Source organism: Sphaeramia orbicularis, chromosome 7 (genome assembly GCF_902148855.1).
Source record: "Sphaeramia orbicularis chromosome 7, fSphaOr1.1, whole genome shotgun sequence".
NCBI classification, from domain to species: Eukaryota; Metazoa; Chordata; class Actinopteri; order Kurtiformes; family Apogonidae; genus Sphaeramia; species Sphaeramia orbicularis.
In genome coordinates this window covers 10,457,227-10,480,736 of record NC_043963.1, presented here as the reverse complement: position 1 = coordinate 10,480,736, position 23,510 = coordinate 10,457,227, and the positions used below count along the sequence as shown (strand labels likewise).

Sequence of the window (23,510 nt, the reverse complement as noted above, 5' to 3'; positions counted from 1 at the left end):
TTACAATATGATCGACAATGAGCTGTCTTGAGATTGGGGACTGTTTAGCGTGGGGAGCTAAACGTTAAGCACCAGCTCCCCCTCCATCGTCAACCCCCCGCCCCCCCCCACCGGTCCATTAGTTTCATTTATCTGCAGGGTATTTATAGGGCACCTTGAATTGGTGTCTTGAGGCAGGTGATACAGAGGGTAAAGGTCTGTCTGGCTGCTGGTGATTAATGCATGAATTCGCGAGCTTTATCACGAGGTCCGGCAGTTGAGGGGCCGGTGAATGTCAGTCCAATTAAAGGCGAATGGCAGACGTAAGAAAAGGGAGCCGGCGCATATCTACGGATTGCAGACCGAGCCGGGAAACATGGGCGACTCGGCGAAGGCTCTTGCAAGAGTGACTATTCTTTCCTTAATCACCTCCGCTACTCATTAGGGCCTTCTTTTGTTCCACCCGTCGCTTCGTCCCGCTCTGTGCCGGCAGATAAAATATGGCCGACTCAGAGGAGGGAAGAGAAGAGCTCGGGGAACCCCATTAAACGGTGACAGACAATAGGATAGAAAGCAGAAGGGAGGGGAAAGGAAAGGAGAGGAAAGGTGGCGTTGGAGTGGTGGAGCCAGAAGACGAGACGACCAGAGGGGAAAGGGTGATGATAGGGAACAGAGGAGTGTCCACGCATGAAGGCTGGTGTAAGGAACTGTTGAAACACTCCACCAGAGGACCCTTCGATGATGGGAGTTGTTACATCATAAGTGCAGAGTCGGGCTCATTACAGCTGCGACTGCCTGAATCATCTACAAACCTGTGGACTCAATACAAACTGTATTATCCTCACACTGTAACTCAAAGGATCCCAGCCTTTTTTGGCTCATGAGCCCATTTTAACTTCACAAATCTGTGGCGACCCCAGACATTCAAAATAGAGACTTATTTTTTTGCTAAAATTAAGTTGTTTTTAGGTCATCATGCGGTGTCCGTCGTCGTCTGTCGTCCGTTACAAAAATTTCAATCGTCTTCTCTGAAACTACAATTCCGATTGACTTCAAACTTGTATACAGCTTCTTTATGATGATGTCAACAAAAGTTAGTGAAAGGATTTGGATCCAGATCTGATTCTGGATTTGGTGCGACTTTGTAAAATTTCCCCATTATAGAGATAGGAAGTGGATGGATGCAATAACTCAGTAAATATAAATGATATCCAGTGAAAATTTCTACAGTTCAACCCTGATGGGGAGATGACCAAAACATAATGTCCACATGCTGATCAGGATCTTCTTCTGGATCCAGGAACTTACGGAAAATTTAACATGGGCTCTTATGGGGGAAAAATTTCAATCGTCTTTTTCTCCGAAACTCCAGTTCTGATTGACTTCAAACTTGGTATACAGCTTCTGTTTGATGATGTCAACACAAGGTATTGAAATTATTTCGATCCGGATCTGATTCTGGATTTGGTGCCACTTTGACAAATTTCCCCATTATAACAGATAAGAAGTGGATTGATCCAATAAATCAGTATCAATGATATCAAGTTGGAATTTGAATTTTTTACAGATCTGATTGGAATATGACCAAAACATGGGCTATTTCTGTAATATAATAAATACACAGAACTGGGTGATAATAAATGGCATCTGGATCCATTTCCCTAAGCTTTTAATTTGGCCGGTAAGCTACAGGGCCATTGGTCCTATTTTTGATCATGTAATAGTTTGCTATGCTATGTTGCAAATAAATGTTAATTTTAGACGACATTTAGTCTAGACTTTACATCACACACAAACTAACCAGAGAAAACCAAAGGAAAACTTATTTTGGCTGGAACTTCCTTGTATTTTATCAGAGTTAAGACACTGATTCAGAGATTTTACCTTAAAATATTGTTCTAGAAACAGGCTTTTGTTGGAAAAACAGATGTAACATTTATAAAACACTTTATTTTGAATTTATTAATCATTTTTCTTAGTAATAAGAATATGAATGATAAGCAAACAGATGAAAAGTAGCCTCCATCTGTCTCGGAGTGCTGCAGCATTGAGAAGACTGGGGGGATGCTTTTCATTTCCACTTCATCAGTGACAGAAAATATGTTCATTAAAAAATGTGGTTTTGTTTCATGAAGTTTTAAAGGAAAAATCAAGTCTTTTATGGACGTATCGGTAAGGAAAATGACACAAAAATCAAATAATTCCTCTGTTTTGGCTCCTTTTACATCTGTTTTTAAAAGAAACACAACTCTACTCCATTAACTATTCATTCTTAGAAAGCATGTGAATGATAAGAATTGTTTTGTTTTGTTTTTTTTCCGTTGGCATTTTCGCTGAAAATTTGAGTCGAAATGAGTGAGTTGTTGAAATGACTCCTCTGACTTGGATTAGCATGCATGTCAGGATCTGTATTGAAGTGAATTAGTGATGACTCACCCTCATGCATGAATCATACACCAATAATAGCCTAGTTTTATACAAGACAATGAAGATAAAGATTTTAAATGCACGCCGGAGAATAACATATCGTCAATATTTAAGAGGCCAACCCCCCGAAAACAATCTGACAGGGGAGCTCATGTCTTATTAATCTTTCTGTGCCCTCCCTGCAGTTCACACCCCGAGTCAGAACCAAAAATGAACAAATAATAGGTTTCATTTAATGGATGCTGTAGAGATGAGATTTTAAAAACACCAGTTTATTCTGCTGAAACATTTACAGAGGTTCTGTGTAGTATTAATGTTCCAAACTCTCACCCGGAGGGGGAGCTGTCATACTGGAACACATGTACTAGTGATGTTCGATATTACGGGTTTCCTTTCCGATCTGATACCGAGTAAAAATTCAGGCTGGTATCGCCAATACTGATCCGATACTAGGGGTGTAAGAAAATATTCTGCAATGCATCACGATATTTCATTTCGCAATACTGTATTGATATTTTTAGGTATTTATTCAAATGCAGATATTGTGAAGGTTCATTATATTTTATTTATTATTATTTAACACTCTTTTATTAAATAACATTAGTTCCATTGTTGGGATTGCACAAAAATAATGTTCTGATGTTAGTTATGAACTATTAGAATATGAACATTTGAACAGGATCTTAATCTGTAATGTCTGTAAAACATAATTTAAGTTTTTACAGAGGAAAATTTTGTTATAACATTAGATCCTGTTGTGATCAAATAAAATGTGTTTCATATTTGTGCATATTTCTGGTGTAATTCCATTCTTCCAGGAAATAATCTTTTAAAAAAGAAACAAAACCGATTAAAAATTGCCTTTTTAACAGTATCGTGATATATCATATTGTGATCCTCGTATTGTGATTTGTATCGTATTGCCAAATTCTTGCCAATACACACCCCTATCCGATACTGATACTTTGTACAAATACACTTTGTAGTCACTTTTCCATTGACCCTCAAATTGCGCAAATATAACTCGCTCATAAAAATGTACCTAATGGAAAAACAATTTTGCCCAAAAGTCTTAATTTTTGATTAAAAGTTTTTACGCTGGCAAGAGGTGGTTTTTCGGGTGTAGCGCAAATGGTATATCACTATAAAACTGCAATGGAAAGACCTTTTTTCGCAACTTCAAGCTAAAACTCATAAGTCGCTTTTCCATTAGGCATATGCGCAAAGCATTACCGATATTTACTAAATGTTGAAATAACAGAAGTGCATAATGTCGGTTTTTTCCACTAAATGACAAATGCAATGATTTGTTTATTTATTATCATGAGAAATCATTTCATAAATATGGCGACAAAAATAAATAGCTGTTGTTTTGAATCTAGAATACTTGTTACCCCTCTATCCTATACTAAATTGGGCTAAATTATTGGGTTTCATGGTGTGTCCACGTATACCGCGCCATGTTTCTTTTAAAATTCTTCGTCTTCACTTGTTGTAACATCCGTTAATATCCACTCTTTTTTTTTTTTTTTTTTCGCGTGACTCTAGTTGCCCAAAAATTTTTTTTTTTCCATTGCAGTTTTGGGTGATGAACCAATTTCATTATACCTGAAAAACCACCTCTTGCAAGTGCAAAAACTTTTAATCGAAAACAAGAGTTTTGGCAAAATTGTCATTTTTCCATTAGGTAAATTTATTTATTTATTGTTACTTAAGTTTTTATTGGTTTTATCATATTTTCAGTCATTTAAAAAAAGGAAAAAAACAAAGTGGAAAAAGGACAAAAAGGACAACAAAAAAAAACAAAACAGCCCACAACTTTAAATAAAAAAGGCAGCCACAAACAAAAATGAGTTTGACACCTCTGGTTTACATTATAGCTCTGTTAGCTTAGCTCTGCTTTTAGCTTAGCTCTGTTTTTAGACTGAAAACAGCCACAGTAAAAACCACTAATCACCTCTGTTTCTGTTCGGTTTGTGTTGTCAGAAGCCGAAGTAAAGATCTGTTTGGAATCCAACAAATGTGGTCAGAACTGTCACAGTTTACTCTGAACCATAGATCAACTAATGGCAACTTAGCAAAGATAATAACATCCCATAATAACTTTATACCTTCATACGCCTCAGAATTAAACTCACCTGTGTAGGAGAAATGCTGACATTTAGCATCAAACTCCATTCTTTTCATTGTATCTGTGTCCAGTGGGGTTCTATTTTATCACTTCTTTTCTTTGACTCTGAGGTTGTTTCTTAATGGTTCTCATCCCATTTGGTCACTTTCTGATGCTTTGAGGTGTTAGTTTTTCTCAGAGTGACTCACTGCTCCCTCTAGCGGTCACAGTACTCCACCGGCCAATACTGGAAATAAATTCCGTTCATATCTCTACGGCAGAACTTCAGAACTCTTTATTTTAACATCTAATGATAACCTTGTATCATATTTTTTTACATTTGACAGTAGAAATACTACTTTTAGCCTGTTTCAGTCCATCCGCAAAAATAAAATGCTTCTTTCTGCAATAAATCTGAGATAGAGATCTGCAGCTGAACCCCTACATGACTGTATTTACCTCAGCTTCATGGATTATCTGTTGTTCGACTGTTAGATATTTGGAACCCTGTGAGCAAAAGCCTGCACTCTTTGAAAAAAAAAAAAAAAAAACACAATAAAGTCTGTCGTTTGAGCTGAATCTTCCTCCAGACTCGCTGAGGTAAAGACGAGGCTCGGCTGCCTCTATTTTGAGATGCATCCCCCCCGACAAGGATTTTGTTTCATCCCCGCTGCGAAGTGGAACAACAGGGGGTTCTTGTTGACAAAAGCTGAATCCTCCTTGTAAGTTTTCCTCCAACATTGTAAAGGTTAGCGTCAGGTTCCCACAGGACTCAAAGGAGGGTCATTGAACGCAACGTGGTCTTTCATATTTAAATCCAGAGCATAGCAGATTCACACTCAGAGAAAAACAAGTGTTGACCTGAAAAATACTGTCATAGGATGGATGGATGGATGGATGGATGGATGGATGGATGGATGGATGGATGGGCACATGGCTGTGTTGATGGATGGATGGATGGATGGATGAGCGAACAGATGGATGGATGGAGCCTTATATAATCTAGCCTAATCTAATCTAGTCTACTCTAAACTAATCTAGTCTGATGTAATCGAGTCTAATCTAGTCTAGTGTGATGCAATCTAGTCTAATCTAATCTAGTCTAATTAAATGTTGTCTAATCTAGTCTAGTCTAATGTAATCTAGTATAATTTAATTTAGTCTAATCTGATCTAATCTAGTCTAATCTAATCTGATCTAATCTAATCTAGTCTAGTCTAACCCTAGTTTAATCTATTCTTAACTCTTCCTCTCCTCTACTTCCTGTTTTTCTTCTCCCTCTGCATTTTCCTCTGTATTTTCCTCTGTATTGTATCTTCTTCTATTTTCCTCTGTATTTTCTTACATGTTCCTCTTTCTTTCCTCTGTATTTCTCTCCTTATTTCCTCTGTATTGTATTTTCTTCTATTTTCCTCTGTATTTCTATTTTCCTCTTTATTTCTTCTGTATTTTCCTCTGTTATTTCTTCTATTTTCCTCTGTATTTCTATTTTCCTCTTTATTTCCTCTGTATTTTCCTCTGTTATTTCTTCTATTTTCCTCTGTATTTTCCTCTGTTATTTCTTCTATTTTCCTCTGTATTTCTATTTTGCTCTTTATTTCCTCTGTATTTTCCTCTTTTGTTTCCTCTTTATTTCCTCTGTATTTTCCTCTGTTATTTCTTCTATTTTCCTCTGTATTTCTATTTTGCTCTTTATTTCCTCTGTATTTTCCTCTTTTGTTTCCTCTTTATTTCCTCTGTATTTTCTTATATGTTCCTCTTTATTTCCTCTGTATTTTCCTCTGTTATTTCTTCTATTTTCCTCTGTATTTCTATTTTGCTCTTTATTTCCTCTGTATTTTCCTCTTTTGTGTTCCTCTTTATTTCCTCTGTATTTTCTTATATGTTCCTCTTTATTTCCTCTGTATTTCCTCTGTTATTTCTTCTATTTTCCTCTGTATTTCTATTTTGCTCTTTATTTCCTCTGTATTTTCCTCTTTTGTTTCCTCATTATTTCCTCTGTATTTTCTTATATGTTCCTCTTTATTTCCTCTGTATTTTCCTCTGTTATTTCTTCTATTTTCCTCTGTATTTCTATTTTGCTCTTTATTTCCTCTGTATTTCCTCTGTTATTTCCTCTTTCTTTCCTCTGTATTTTCTTATATGTTCCTCTTTCTTTCCTCTGTATTTTCTTATATGTTCCTCTGTTATTTCCTCTTTCTTTCCTCTGTTTTTTCTTATATGTTCCTCTTTCTTTCCTCTTTCTTTCCTCTGTATTTTCTTATATGTTCCTCTTTCTTTCCTCTGTATTTTCTTATATGTTCCTCTGTTATTTCCTCTTTCTTTCCTCTGTATTTTCTTATATGTTCCTCTGTTATTTCCTCTTTCTTTCCTCTGTATTTTCTTATATGTTCCTCTTTCTTTCCTCTGTATTTTCTTATATGTTCCTCTTTCTTTCCTCTTTCTTTCCTCTGTATTTTCTTATATGTTCCTCTTTCTTTCCTCTGTATTTTCTTATATGTTCCTCTGTTATTTCCTCTTTCTTTCCTCTGTATTTTCTTATATTTCCGCTTTCTTTCCTCTTTCTTTCCTCTTATTTCTTATATGTTCCTCTTTCTTCTTTCCTCTGTATTTCTTATATGTTCCCTCTTTCTTTCCTCTGTATTTTCTTATATGTTCCTCTTTCTTTCCTCTGTATTTTCTTATATGTTCCTCTGTTTATTTCCCCTTTTCTTTCCTCTGTATTTTCTTATATGTTCCTCTTTCTTTCCTCTGTATTTTGCTCTAGTTCTTCCTGTAAAACCGCTGTGAGTCGGTCAGATGTTGGATGCAGGGCAGCTCAGACGTTTCCACTGCTCGTCCAGGCTTCAGATTCATATTCACTGTGAATTTTTGTCCATTATTCCGAAAGCTGACGAGTGCGTTCGTTCCTGAAGCCAAAGGCTGCACCGTGGCCAGGTTAGAAAAATGACACGTTAGTGAGATGTCAGGTGGCGACGTGTTCAGGTCCAGACCTCCCATAAGCTGGTTCCGGTTCTCGGAGGTGGGCGGGGCAGCAGGCCTGTTATTTGTAGCTTTCATAAGTCCATGTTGACGAGCACCGTGACTAATCTGACCATAATGACGACACCAGCCCTAGACCTCCAGCTCTGGATCCACACACATCTGCGCTCAATTACCGCAAATAATTCAGCCTGGAACAGCGTCTTAATAGGTGGGTGTTGAACTAGTGACAGAAGAGGAAGAGGAAGAGGAGGAGGAGGAAGAAGAAGAAGAAGAGGTTAAATGAGAAGAGCAGAGGTTGAACACAAGTCTTACTTTGTTGGAATGAACTGGAACTAGACAAGAATAGAAAGTCAATGCTCCAAACATTACCAACAGGTTATGACTGAAAAGGCACAGGCAGAAGCAAAATGCTTATATTAATGCCTGCCCTACATAATAAATTCAGCTACCCAGCATCCAATATAGGAAAAAGACAAAAGCAAAAAAAAACCAATGTATCCAACCAAACAAGCAAAACATAAAAAGGTGAAAATAAACCAGAGAAATAGAAAACTTAACCACCAAATTAATGGTAATTTAATGTAGAATCAAAAATAAATTATTTACCTAATACTTATTAGAGCGTAACAATTGTATCCTTCAAAAATTGCCTTACGTACCTTTTTTTTTTTTAAATATCAAAAATGGACTACACATTCTTAAATCCATGCTGGCCTCATTCCACAACAGATATACATCTTCTTTTTGTCTCTTTTTTAGCTTTTTGTACAACAAATTTACAAACATCTCGCAAATCATATTTAGACTCATGTGTTTAGAAGAACCTTTGTACACAGACGGGGAGTCACTTTAATTTGGCTTTATACATTATTTGCATTATTTTATAGTAAACCAAATCATTAAATTTCATAATATGAGATTGCATAAACAATTCATTAGTATGTTCATAGTAACCGGCCTTATTAATAATACGTATGACTCGTTTTTGTAGGAGGACTATAGTATTTACAGTTGTTTTATATGTTGAGCCTAAGTGATATCAGTGCCTGGAACTAACAACAGAAACCATTAAACTAGAAGCACTCGGAGAGCGCAGACCTCCACCAAGGCTGATCAGTGCCCCCCCCCCGTGGGCCCCCCCACTCCAAGGAGGTTATGTTTTTGCCAGGGTTTGTTTGTTTGTCTGTCCGTTAGTGTGCAACATAACTCAAAAAGTTATGGACAGATTTGGATGAAATTTTCAGGGTTTGTTGGAAATGGGCCCCCCCACCCCCGATCACCACCAAAATTTAATCATTTCTTCCTTATCCCATTTCCAACAAACCCTGAAAATGTCATCAAAATCTGTCCATAACTTTTTGAGTTATGTTGCACACTAACGGACAGACAAACAGACAAACAAACAAACAAACTAGAAAAGCACTCGGAGAGCGCAGACCTCCGCCAAGCACAAAAATTCCCCACATAATCGGTGATACAAATCCTACATTTATTTTTACCTCCGCCAAGGAGGTTATGTTTTTGCCAGGGTTTGTTTGTTTGTCTGTCTGTTTGTTTGTTTGTTTGTTTGTTTGTTTGTCCGTTAGTGTGCAACATAACTCAAAAAGTTATGGACAGATTTGGATGAAATTTTCAGGGTTTGTTGGAAATGGGATAAGGAAGAAATGATTAAATTTTGGTGGTGATCGGGGGTGGGGGGGCCCACGGGAGGGGCCACTGATCAGCCTTGGCGGAGGTCTGCGCTCTCCGAGTGCTTCTAGTTTTAAATAAAATCCGCCTTCTGGATCAGATCCGGATCAGCCTTTGAAATGTGATAGAGGACCCCATTGTCAATTCCTGAGTTAAATTTCATGAGTTTTGGTCAATAATTAAGCGAGATATTGGGAAACGAAAATTTTGGCCCTATTCACCACAATGTTAATGAAAATTTCAAAGTGATCCAGAATCCAGGATTTCTTCCGGATCACCCCCAAAAGTTAATCATTTCTTCCTTATCCCATTTCCAACAAACCCTGAAAATTTCATCAAAATCTGTCCATAACTTTTTGAGTTATGTTGCACACTAACAGACAGACAAACAAACCCTGGCAAAAACATAACCTCCTTGGCAGAGGTAATTACAGAATATCATGTGTTTATGTTGAAGTCAAACATATTCTTGGTTGATTTCATCTCATCCGTGGTTTGTTGAAAGTACAGTGGAAACATTTTATTCTAGCGAATGGGTCGACACGTCAAAAAGTGCTTCTGTAACCTTTAACGTGAATTTCTTTGGAATGAAACTTCCTGAGTGTGTAGGCAGGATGCATGTGAGCGACAGACTCATTTTCACAAACACTTTTATGTGAACTGACCTGAAGCAATGCATTCAATATGCATTCAGTCAGTGCCACTGGTGGGAACAAAAAAAAAAAACATATTAAAAACCAGTGAACCTCACAAGAAATCAAACCGCTCCGTGGTCATAAAAATGTTAATATTTCTGTGCATATGCAGCCTCTGAAAGCAGCCGTGGGATCCTGTGTTTGGGCTTGTGTTCTTTTCGGTGCGGTGCATTCTGCCGTTCCCCAGAGACAGTAGCAGTGTTGATGAATGGAAAGCTGCTGCAGAGTTAGTACAGTGGAGTAAAAGTTCATTATGTGTGTATTGAGAGGGATGGTTCGGAGCTGATTGGTGTTGCGCGCTGCATTAATCATGTCTCTTCCAAACCTCCTCATGCATTCTGTTTACACACATTTACTTTGTAACCTCCGCAATAGTTTAATGCATCGTAGCAAACTTATACCGATGTGCACATGGTGTACTTTTGACTTTACATTGCAACTGACTTTGTGCAGTATACAGAAAAAAAACACACATTGGAACAGTGTTTTTCAACTATGGGGTCACCTGAAATTTCTAGTAACTGATAAAAAATTAAAACTTACTGATAAAAATTTACATTATATAGTCAAAATTTTGCCTGAAATTAACGATTATTTGCAACATATTATAGCAAACTATTGCACGGTCAAAAACAAATTAATTTTAGCAAATAAAATGTCTCCGTTTTGAATGTCTGGGGTTGCCTGAAATTTCTAATAATTTATTTAAAAAAAAAAAAAAAAGTAAAAATTCAAATCTTACCTATAAAATTTTACAGTATATGGTCTAAATGTCATTTAAAATTAACATTTATTTGCAACATATTATAGCAAACTATTGCACAATCAAAAACAAATTAATGTTAGCAAATAAAATGTCTCAGTTTTTAATGTCCGCGGTCACCTGAAATTTCTAATAATTTATTTTTAAAAAATTAAAAATTAAAATCTTACTAATAAAATTTTACATTATATAGTTTTAATATCATCTAAAATTAACGTTTATTTGCAACATATAGCAAACTATTACATGATCAAAAACAAATTAATTTTAGCAAATAAAATGTATGTTTTGAATGTCTGGGGTCACCTGAAATTTCTAATAATTTATTTATTTTTTTAAATTTAAATCTTACTAATAAAATTTTACATTATATAGTCTAAATGTCCTCTAAAATTAATGTTTATTTGCAACATATTATAGCAAACTTACACGATCAAAAACAAATTAATTTTAGCAAATAAAATGTCTCCATTTTGAATGTCTGGGGTCGCCTGAAATTTCTAATAATTTATTTTAAAAAATTAAAAAATTAAAATCTTACTGAAACTAAAAAACAAGTTGTTTTTCGTTCTTTCGACTGTACGCACAAATAAAAAATTGGAAATAAGCAAATGGACCAAATGTTGGGTTTCATGTCGACATTTTTGATATCCGATTTGGTATGACCCGGAAGTTACCGACTTTTTCGTGTGTTACGCGAAGTGTTTTCTACTTAGATTGTCTACCATGGCCACACTGTATTAAACAAAACAACTATACCTGGAAGATCCTGATGATTTTTTCAGTTGTCATGTCATCCTCCTTGACAGTAACGCGTTTGCTGCCTCTGAATAACACGAAATTCTCTGTTATCGCAGAATGCGTTAGGCAGAATACTGAATTTGCACCTCTGTTGGTTATTAAAACATAAAGCACGATTAATGTTGTAATTTTGTACCTTGTTCCAGAGTGATGGATGAAGTGATTACCCATCATGCCTAGTGCCTACAGTACAGGTTGGTTCAGTCAGGTTAGGTTCAATATTATGTGTCCAAAAAATTACAGAAATATATGTGACGTTGTGAAGTTTAATATGAGCTGTAATCATCGCTAACGGCTAAATAATAAACTGTGGGACTATTGTCTTTTTACTTTTTCCAGACTGTGTACTATGTAAGCTTTTTCTACCTACTTTTTTACCGTGATCGGTTTGTTTTTTTGGTTTTTTTGTGAGTACCCTTTCCTGTGTGAATGAAGAAAAATCAATGGTCAGACTCTTTTCATTGGACCAGTATTCAGCTTTTTGGGCCAAGAGACGTTTCACACATTCAGGTTTTTTTTTAGACTGAATGAAAAAGTCTGAAAGTGAGGAATAAACGAGCAAAGTGTGAAAGCAGTGTGTGTGTGTGTGTGTGTATTGGTAAAAATGCTTTTTTCTGCTCAAGCTCCGACACAAGTTTTTTTTTCTGAAATGACATCCATAATTTTCAACATCATGACTCCTCTAAATATATATTAAAAACTCTCTTATTTGCGCTTCATCCAAAAAAAGTCTTTCTTTTCTAATTTGATGGAAACTGATGAAAAGTAATATTACATCTATGTCCTGTGCTACTATTTTGTGGATAGCATCTGTGTCAAATATTTCAAAATGACTAATATATTGCAGTCGTTTTGATATTTGCTCTTGTTTTGCTCTGCCAGTTTAGAAGATGCTTTATTATTATTATCTCATAATTTTTTTCAATAACAAGAAACTTCACACTTTAAGCTCGACTGAGTGTTTTCAAAAGCAGCTGAAGTTCTTATTTCAACAGGCTTTTAGTCAGGGGTGGGTTTTATGACAGTTTGCTTTTATTATTTTTTTTTTTTTTTATGCCTGTGTCTGTTTAGCTATATATTTTTTTCTTTTTTTGCTAATGTATTTTATTCTGATTTTATTGTAAAGCACTTCTTTCTGCATGTCACACTTAGACCTGAAGTGAGGGTCGGTTGCCAAAAGGCTGCCTGGAAAGGGTCTAATTTGACCTTAAAACTATAACAAAAACAACAAGACAAAGTCCATTTGATTCAAAAAAAAAAAAAAAAAGGTGAAGAGCTTTATTGCCCTTAAGTGCATCCAAGGAAATAAGCAAATAATGACAATAACAACAAAAAAATAACACAGGTCTGCACAGCCCTTCTCTAAGTGCCATAAGGAATGTCAGAACCCCTCCATTTAAAGGCTAGGCCCCTTGTTGAGTCGCATTATGTAATAAAAGTTCAAAATGTAATAAGAATGTCACGTCATCTTGTAATTAAGCCGCATTATGTAATAAACTGACACATTTTGTTATAAACTACCTCAATGCATTATGTAGTACATTTTTTCGCATTACGTAGTAAGTTATTACAATTTGAGAAATTCATTACAAAATGCACTCGACACATTTTTATTTTCAGGAAAATGGACTGGAGCTTATCTCTGTGACATTAATCGACAAAACACACAATAAATGTTTGCTGTTCAATCTGAGGGTGTCAAGGAACATTTTTCCAAGATCATAAGATACTGTACCAGAAACAACTGACGGCAATATAATAACAATGTTCTAAATTAATCTTTAAACTGTGTGGTTAAAGTTCTGATTCCATTACCTGTAGCCCCTGTGACTAATTTCTTCTTAATTGCTCTGAAATTATATTAATTTGGATTGTTATTACATCATGAACCATGTTATTACATTTTTAAAAAAATAAAAATGTGTCAAGTGCATTTTGTAATAAATTTCTCAAATTGTAATAACTTACTACATAATGTGAAAAAATTTACTATATAATGCGTTAACGTAGTTTATTACAAAATGTGTCAGGTTATCACATAATGCGGCTTTATTACAAGATGACGGGACATTCTTCTTACATTTTGAACTTTTATTACATAATGGGAATTTATTACATAATGCGGCTCAACACCCCTCCCACTGGACCATACCATTTGTAATTGGAACTAATTAAACATTTCATCTCACTACATATTATTTTCCATATTTATATCACAAAACAATTTATGTGTTTTAAACTCACATCAAAGGAGTCATCTAATTACTTATAGAATTTACACACCCTCTTTTAATACTCAGACAACCTGGTACGGTGCAGGACGACAGGCTGAGCTTAATTTCCCCCTTTAACTCAGGCACTATAAAAGGCAGCCTGATGCTCCCTTCAGGTCCTTTCCCACTTCCCAGAACCAGGAAGCACAATGGTAAGTGAAGGAAAAACATAATGAGGAACAAAATCTCAAAATATAGAATTTATCATAATTAAAGACCCAATTCAACCTTATTTGTAGTGATGGTGAAATGAAGCTTCATGAGGCATCGAACCACTTGAGCCAATTGATTCGAGAAAAGGGTTCATTTCTCGAAGCTTCATGTGCACATGAAACCACCTACTGGTCCTGTGTAGAATCACAGGCGGCTGGATCTGAACCACAGAATGTGTGATGCATTGAATTTTTACCTCCGCCAAGGAGGTTATGTTTTTGCCAGGGTTTGTTTGTTTGTTTGTTTGTCTGTCCGTTAGTGTGCAACATAACTCAAAAAGTTATGGACAGATTTTGATGAAATTTTCAGGGTTTGTTAGAAATGTGATAAGGAAGAAATGATTAACTTTTGGGGGTGATCCGGAAGAAATCCTGGATTCTGGATCACTTTGAAATTTTCATTAACATTGTGGTAAATGGGGCCAAAATTTTCGTTTCCCAATATCTCGCTTAATTATTGACCAATTAACCGATCAATGGGGGTGATCGGGGGTGGGGGGGCCCACGGGGGGGCCCACGGGGGGGCCCACTGATCAGCCTTGGCGGAGGTCTGCGCTCTCCGAGTGCTTCTAGTTGCGTCTGTTATGGCTTTTAGGAACTAGAAGCACTCGGAGAGCGCAGACCTCCGCCAAGGCTGATCAGTGGCCCCCCCCCCGTGGGCCCCCCCACGCCAAGGAGGTTATGTTTTTGCTAGGGTTTGTTTGTCTGTCTGTTTGTTTGTCTGTCCGTTAGTGTGGAACATAACTCAAAAAGTTATGGACAGATTTTGATGAAATTTTCTGGTCTGCACCCCCGCCCCGTGGGCCCCCCCACCCCCGATCATCACCAAAATTTAATAATTTCTTCCTTATCCTATTTCCAACAAACCCTGAAAATTTCATCCAAATCTGTCCATAACTTTTTGAGTTATGTTGCACACTAACGGATAGACAAACAAACAAACAAACAAACAGACAAACAAACAAACCCTGACAAAAACATAACCTCCTTGGCAGAGGTAATGACTATGAATAACAAAAAATGTATGACCAAATAATTTCTCTACATAAATTATCACAAATGAATGAATATATTTATTTTTGGTTTAACATCAGTCATTGTACTCAGTACATTAATCGTAATAAACATACAAAAAAAAAAAAAAAAAAGGAATAGGCTAGATGCAAAAGTTTATTTTTTTGCCTATCCTTTTCAACTAACTAACTTTCAACTACCTCTCCGGTTGCAGTAGTCATGGCATTGTGGACAAATGTGTTTTTGCTCCACTTTGGTGTCTTTTTATAGGGAATGGTTGTGCACAATTGAGGAGAGGTCCAATTCATCTGTGAGTTTGACTCATGAGCAGACATGGATGAAGAATACACAAATACAGTTCTTATTGCTAATCAAAATCAATCAACCAGAACCAGGAAAACAATCATTTCATTTGGACTCAGAATAGTACTGAACTCATTGTAGTTTGCAATTTTCCAGTAACTGTCATATTTCTGAAAAATTGAGAAAATGAAAATGGTGCGTTTCTTTTTTCCTTGACTCTAGTTTTGAATCCCATTTTGCTAACTTGAAGCTAAACCCTGCTGTTGTTCTTCTTTCCTCCAGATCCGTCTCCTCACCAAAGGCAGAAACCGTCGACCACTGACCTCTGTTACAAAACTGAAGTCAGCAGTCTGATGGACTTTAACTCTCCAGACGCCTCCCTGGACAAAGGTAAGACCTCAGTCCTGTTTACAAAAGACTTCGAAACATCAACACGAAGTCGCACAGTCACCAACACACAGCAGAGTCAGTCTGACCCATCTGGTTCATCGAGTTTAGGGTTCAGATCCAGGAGTTTCATGACAAACTTAAGGTAAACTCATGAGCTTAAAACTGTACATGAAATATTTTTTTAGTTGCCGTAGTTTGATGATAAGAGTTGAATTCCATCAGTAGTTTGTGTTTCCAAAGCCATATTAATCGCTAATTTTTCACAGAATTTTGTTGAAATGTGGACTGAAACGGAATTCCTACAGATAAGTTGTACCAGGTGATCATGGAAGCAGCTTTTGATGGTTTTATTTATATTTATACCCAAATATCTACAGGAATTCATCACTTTCTTGTGACCAAATGTTGCTTTTGTGCGATATTAACCCTGTAGATGCCGAAGTTTGTTTGTTTGTTTGTCTGTTCACAAGATAACTTAAAAAGTTATGAAAGGATTTTGATGACATTTTCAGGGAATGTTGATACTGGAACAAGGAATAAATGATTATATTTTGGTGGTGATCGGGGCGGGACTGATCTGCCTTGGCGGTGGTCTGCGCTCTGCCAGTGCTTTTCTAGTTTGTTTTTAAATGATCATTTTTGATTTCAAGATGTCAAAAAGCTGTCTGTTTCATTCAGTTATGCTCCTTGCTGCAATATTGTGACTTTGCTGCTTAATGAGTTAATATTATCCTGAGTATTTTGGTTCTACATTAGAAGTTGTTTGTATTTTTTTTTTCCTAAATTGTGGCTTTTTAGCTAAAAATCCCACGTTTACTGTATGTTTTTCCTTCAACTAGCTTAAAACGTAAGAAACAGTAAAGGTGTTATGTTCCGTCTTCATCATTTAACCCCTTTAGCCCTATCAGCCCACCCGCGGGCCGAAAAAATTAGATTAATATTCATCTACTATAAAAATATAATAAATCAGGACAATGGATGTTTTTTTCAACTTTTGCTCAAAGTTTAGACCCTAATGTTAATAAAAGTACATCAAAAGTGTATTTTAGTGCAAACTTTAATGTTCAAACATCATTTTTAATCTTTGTGGGGTGAAATATACACGATTAAAAATCTCCGACACGAACAATTCATTTGTGCATGTCATCGTCAATCCAGCCGAAAAAAAAAAAAAAAAAAAAACAGGCGAGGATAAAAAATTCTAATTTCTCTCTTAGTTTTTTACAGTTTACTCAGGCAAAGTAATAGATACAATATTTTAGACAATGGGAATAGATTCTGTGAGGTCTGTAAATGTCCATAGATGCCAAGAACATCCATATTTACCTTATTATTATAAGTATTATAAGTAATTCTTCATTTACTTTGGGTATGTCTTTTTAGGCGTTTTTCCCCTGAAAATATGGCCAGGGTTAAACAGGTTAATAATTTTAGTGAATGTAGCTTTATTTTAACAGAGAGGGTTTTGTGATCTGGTACAGAATGACTCTTAACCCTGTAAAGCCTGAACCACTGTGTTTGTTTCTTTTTAATGATCTTTTTTTTCTATCAAGATGTCAAAAAGCTGTCTGTTTCATTCAGTTATGTCACTTGGTGCAATATTGTGACTTTACTGCTTATAATGAGTTAATATTATCCTGAGTATTTTAGTTTTATATTAGAGGTTGTTTGTATTTTATTCCCTAAAATGTGGCTTTTCAGCTAAAAATCCCACATGTTGACTGTATGTTTGTCCTTGAACTAGCTTAAAACATCGGAAACAGTAAAGGTGTTATGTTCCGTCTTCATCATTTAATAATTTTATTGAACATAGCTTCATTTTCACAGAGAGGGTTTTCTGATCTGGTATGGAATGACCCTTAACTCTGTAAAGCCTGAACCATTTTGTTTGTTTCTTTTTAATGATCATTTTTTTCTATCAAGATGTCAAAAAGCTGTCTGTTTCATTCAGTTATGTCGCTTGGTGCAATATTGTGACTTTGCTGCTTAATGAGTTAATTTTATCCTGAGTATATTTGTTCTATATTAGAAGTTGTTTGTATTTTTTTCCTAAAATGTGGCGTTTTAGCTAAAAATCCCACATGTTGACCGTATGTTTTTCCTTGAACTAGCTTAAAATGCAGGAAATTTAAAAGGTGTTATATTCTGTCATCATTTTTTAATAATTTTATTGAACATAGCTTCATTTTCACAGAGAGGGTTTTCTGATCTGGTATGGAATGATTTGTACGTTCCATATTGTTAAATAGTGCTATTGTATCAGTGTGGACATTAGCTTAGCTTCATGCTAACTCTGTAATATAGTTTTATAGTAGTATTTTAGTAGTATTTGTATATTTTAGTATTTGATCTTTGTAGTTTTTGTATATTGTTAATATTTTCCAGTACATATTTTCAGTATAATTTTGTGTGATATTTTTATACAGTCGTTTTGCACTTTAACCCTGTAAAGCCTGAACCATTAAATCATTGACCGAAAATTCCAGGTCTTTGAAACTGGAGCCTTTACCCCATGGTGCGCTCGGACCCAGTCTGAGGTGTGCTGGGACCAGGCCCGAGGTGCGCCGGGACTGGGTCCATGGTGCGCTCAGACCGGGTCTGAGGTGTGCCGGTGTAGCGGCTGTACAGATGCATTGCCAAAGAGTTTTTTCCACACAACCCTTTTTTTTTCTCATTCTCCAGTTTATTCTGGCACACATGCAAAAAAAAAAAAACATACGTTAAATGAAAACCCTGCAGTCCATCTTGAGGCAGGAGAGAACGACATTTTTAACTAACATTGTAAATATAAAGTAAATAAAATACATACCTGGCACACATATAAAAAAAAAAAAAACATACGTTAAATGAAAACCCTGCAGTCCGTCCTGAGGCAGGAGAGAATGACATTTTAACTAACATTGTAAATATAAAGTAAATAAAATACATACCTGGCACACATATAAAAAAAAAAAAAAACATACGTTAAATGAAAACCCTGCAGTCCGTCTTGAGGCAGGAGAGAACGACATTTTTAACTAACATTGTAAATATAAAGTAAATAAAATACATACCTGGCACACATATAAAAAAAAAAAAAAAACATACGTTAAATGAAAACCCTGCAGTCCGTCCTGAGGCTAAAAATAAAAAAAATAAAAATAAAAATCACAGTTAGCTAACTCCACGAACATACACAAAGAACATTGCAATTAAAAAAAAAAACATACTCAACAGAAAGCCAATCATGACACCAACACAACGGCACACAACACCTATTCAAATATGACATAAAGAAAATTTAAAAAATGTAAAATAAAGACAGGACCAATATGCACGCACTCACCAGGAGAGAACGACAAAACTGCTGCTATCTCCTGGGGTGCACGACCCCAGTTTGCAGGGGTGTGGGGTTCATGTCCCCAAAATAAAATTGGAATTAACACAACAAAAGTCAGCAATGGCAAGTGGAATCCTACACTATATACCTTAACTCTGTTACACCGGGACCGGGTCCGAGGTGAGCTCGGATCCGGTCGGGACGCGACATAGGGAAAACCAGAAAACGTCGTGCTGGAAAATGATAATCGTTCAGAAGAATTGCTGACCTGATTGCTTCTCTCAGTTGTTTGTTTATATCCTCTGGGCTCCTATGCCACTCTGTCATTATTTTTCTTTCTGCACCATGGCACCTGGTACCACCTGTGGTCCAGGTGTCCTGTGGAACCCCCCTCCACCCGCTGTCTCTCCACTCCTCCCTGTAACTCACGCACTCATTCCGTACTCTGCTCAGGCTGTGAATGTACAGGCTGTAACCGACGATATTTAGTGTAATTCGTTTCTTATGGGACACATTTATGTTTATGTTTATGTTTATGCATTTGGCAGACACTTTTTTCCAAAGCGACTTACAGGGGAAAACCAATGAAATCACTCAATCAAATTTTATTTACAGGGTGGGGAAGCAAAATTTACAATATTTTGAGGCAGGGATTGAAAGACAGTGTATGACCAGTTAGTTTATTGAAAGTCATGAGAATTTATTTGCCACAAGAAAACTGACATAATAGAAAATGTTTTTATTCTATGTGTCCTCCTTCTTTCTCAATAACTGCCTTCACACGCTTCCTGAAACTTGCGCAAGTGTTCCTCAAATATTCGGGTGACAACTTCTCCCATTCTTCTTTAATAGTATCTTTAAGAAAGTCGACATTGCTGTGTGATGTTCTATTGGTAGCATGTTCTAAAACGCCCCAAATAGCAGAATCCAGAGGGTTTAGATCTGGGCTAGAAGGCGGCCATAAACATGATTCCCAAAAATTGCTAAAGTTGGATTTGTTGCTGTTGTCAACAAGTGTTTTGGTGTTCTTGTGGAAGATTTTAACTTCAAATCCTATTTTACTGCACTTCTAACGGTCTTGTTGTCTACCTCAAGTTCAATTGCCATTTTTCTCATGGATTTGGTTGGATCCTTTAGGATTTTGGATTTGAGAGCTTTAATAAAAGCTTTGGTACGTTTTTTGTTGCTTGTTCCACTTCCAGACTTTCTCCTGATAGTTTTGCTCATAGTCATTCTCTTCTTTCCATTATAAACAGTCTTTATGGACACTCCAACTATTTTTGAAATCTCCTTTGGTGTGACGAGTGCATTCAGCAAATCACACACTCTTTGACGTTTGCTTTCCTGATTACTCATATGGGCAAAAGTTTCTGAAAAGGTATGGATAATAGTGTTAGGTATGATTATGACATCAATATATGTTTGGTTTCAAAACAATTGACGTAGTGCCTGCTGAGAAAAAACAACTAAATGTTCATTGTAAATTCTGCTTCCCCACCCTGTATATAGCACCAGATCGCAACAAAAAAGTTATCTCATGACACTTTGTATATAGAGTTGGTCAAAACCAGACTCTAAGCCAACAGAAACCCGACAGAATCCTCCATTTAAATTTCAAAGAGTATCAACTGACCTCCCAGCAACATAACACAACGGAGAAGTGGGTTTAAGGCAGAAGCTGGAGCTGGTGCTGGAGCCAGGACAAACCCACCAATAGAAACTCTTCTGTCATCCATCGGCGTAGACCACGCCCATCAAGTGCAGTTAAATTTGCCAGCAAAACTTTTGAAGTTGCAAACAAAGAGGAGTGATTTTCAAGCCAAACTTTTGAACTCACAAGCAATGAGGACTGATTTATAAGCAAAATGATCTTTTTTTTGGATTGACACTTACTGTCTTTTGCTCTCAAATCTCTTTTTTGGTTGCAAATCTATTCTTTTTAATTGCAAATCCATTCATTTTGATTGATGAATAAAAAAACAAATTTCTCTCCATAAGTTTTTACTACAACCGCTGCTGCTGACAAACAATTAAGTCGTACTCTGAGAAATGTTCGTCGGAAGTCTTGACCTTATATGTGCAAATGTCATGATGTAACTCAGTTATAGACGCAACAAATTAAGCAGGAATGAAAACAGGTTGTAGAAATCTGCTTGATTTTTTCCAAAATGAACATAAAGATAGCTTTGCAGCACCTGGAGGGTTCAAATTCAAACTTTATGAACTATTAGGGTCCAAATACACAAATAAAAAATGAACCAAAGACTAATAAAAGTGGGTTTAGCAAAATATGACCCCTTTAATCCTTTTATAATATGCTATTGATTGACGTTTTATCTCGATGCTTCTGCACAATATGAGCCAATCACCAGTTAAAACCATGAGGCTCTACAGTTCTTATATTGCAGCTCTTCTTCTGAGTTTTCAGTCCGTTGCGTCACTATGAGTCGTCCCGGAGGGCACCAAAAAAACTTCTAACACTATTTATTCCATGGCTTTTATCCGACTGTGTGGTCAGACGGGTCATCGTCAGCTCCTCACTCAAACGCAGTGAAAGTCGCTTTTCTGAGTTCTGTCTCCGTGTTCCAGCTTTTTCATGACAAAAGCTTCTTTTCTCTTTTTTTTTTTTACGGACCTGGAGATTTGTAGAGAGGATCAAAGCAGGCAACGATGGCGCCGGTACAAAAGCATCTCTCGCGGATTGTGGATCTTGAACGGGCGCCAGATCCCGTATGGATGCTTCGTGTCGCTACGGCAACCCCCGGGGTCTCTTTCCTCATTAGAGCATCCTGCTTTCGGGGTTTGTTGGGCTGCCAGTTCTCCCCTCTCGCCTATTAGCGTCTGTCGATGTTGTGATGCAACTGTCAGTTCTCAGCAGTGCAAGTCAGTCATCAGTTAGTGTTGCAGTGTAAATGTTGTATGGATTCACGGCGCCGATCAGAGCCCAGTTCATTAAGTCGTATCCAGTTAATAAAATCACAGAAGACGCTGGAAGACTGAATGTAAATGCTATTAAACGGCCTGATAGCAATCAAGTTGTACAAGTATATTTGCATTAGTTATTAATCAGTATTGCAAAAAGATCCCCCCAAAACCATTCCCAAAATGTTTCTTTGGCCATCTTATTACTAGATCTCGCAATCCTCCAAATTTGAAGAAAATCGGATAAAAAATAAAATGGCGACCCAATGAGTGTGAAAACATGCACAATTTTATTGTTATAAGAGAGCAAAATTATTGTACATGTTTTGTAGGACAATAAATAATTACTACTCAACTCCTTTATTGATCATTTTTGTTGAACAGCTGTTTGATTATCAATTCTTATTTTCAGTATTAAGACAATCAACCATTTTGTTCTGAAAACCCTTCTTTTACAGCCCTTTAATTGTAATAATAGAATGGGAACCTGTTATTTCAGTATTATTATGACTAAATATGTACAACTAGTCAGATTTTGGTATGCTCCCTGGCTGCAGAAAATTTGCGAACAATGTGGCAAATGGATGTTTACGTCAAACCGCATGTTTTCAATGGCGCGTCGTTCACCAAAATTCATGTAGTGTCCGTACACAAGGTCAAGGTCAAGGTTACTTTATTTATACCCGTAGGTAGATTTGTTTTGCAGTCTAGGTGATTGCCTTGGCATTACAACAGCACATACATTAAACATGCAGGACAGGCACTTGATCACGTTTACAGACAGGACAAAAAGACAGGACAAAAACAAAAGTGCTCAGTGTTCCACCATTCATCGGTATAGCAGCATGGATAAGTAATTAAAATAGGTAAGATCAAATAAATAAAAACAAGATGCAATAAAACACAATAAAAACCAGAATAGATAAAAACAATCCGGGACAAAAACCAGAATAAGAACATACAATTAAAAAAAAAATAAAATTAAAAAAAAAATAAAAATTGAAGTCTCAATAATAATAAATAGAGCAAAGAAATGGAATAAATAACTAAATAAGTTAGTACAGCGCAATGTCACTATTTCTTATTGAGCTCAGTGACGGCGACAGGAACAAAGCTGTTTTTATAACACTGTGTCCTGCACCAATATACTTCCATCAATAATATGGCGTATATGCCTTATAGATATATTGTTATAACTTTTTTCACAAGTGTTTATTTACTCCTGTACCAGACAGACTTAGTTACAGATCTAACAGAGATGCGACCATGTGGTAAACCAGATTTCCATTCCAGTCTTATAGAGTCCGTACACCAAGTAGTGTCCGTACACCATATTCAAAATATGTGGGTCTAATTTTACCGTTTCTGTCAATATATGGACTTTTTCAGCACGTATGCTTTGGACACAACATCTATGCAATAAACAATGCATGATTATCCTGAATGCTGAAACATTTGTATATCTTTGTAGGCATTAAATATGGAGGCTATTAGGCTGGAGTGGCCGTACACCCAATAATTTCTGATTTGACAGGGGTACAAGCCTGCAAAATTTTTAGTAGACACTATAATACAAAAATATTTTGGACTTTAAAAGAGAAATATCAGACAAATAAAATGGCCTGTCT

General features: G+C 36.4%; 1 protein-coding gene across 2 annotated transcripts in view; it reads left to right on the top strand.

The window, feature by feature from the left end:
• Window positions 1–23,510, top strand: part of kazna (kazrin, periplakin interacting protein a) — an 814,799-nt gene that overhangs the window by 561,176 nt on the left and 230,113 nt on the right. For both annotated transcript variants that reach the window (XM_030138578.1, XM_030138577.1), the window contains exon 4: window positions 15,534–15,641. In XM_030138578.1, coding sequence (XP_029994438.1) covers window positions 15,534–15,641 — 108 coding nt within the window. The remainder of the gene's footprint in view (window positions 1–15,533; window positions 15,642–23,510) is intronic.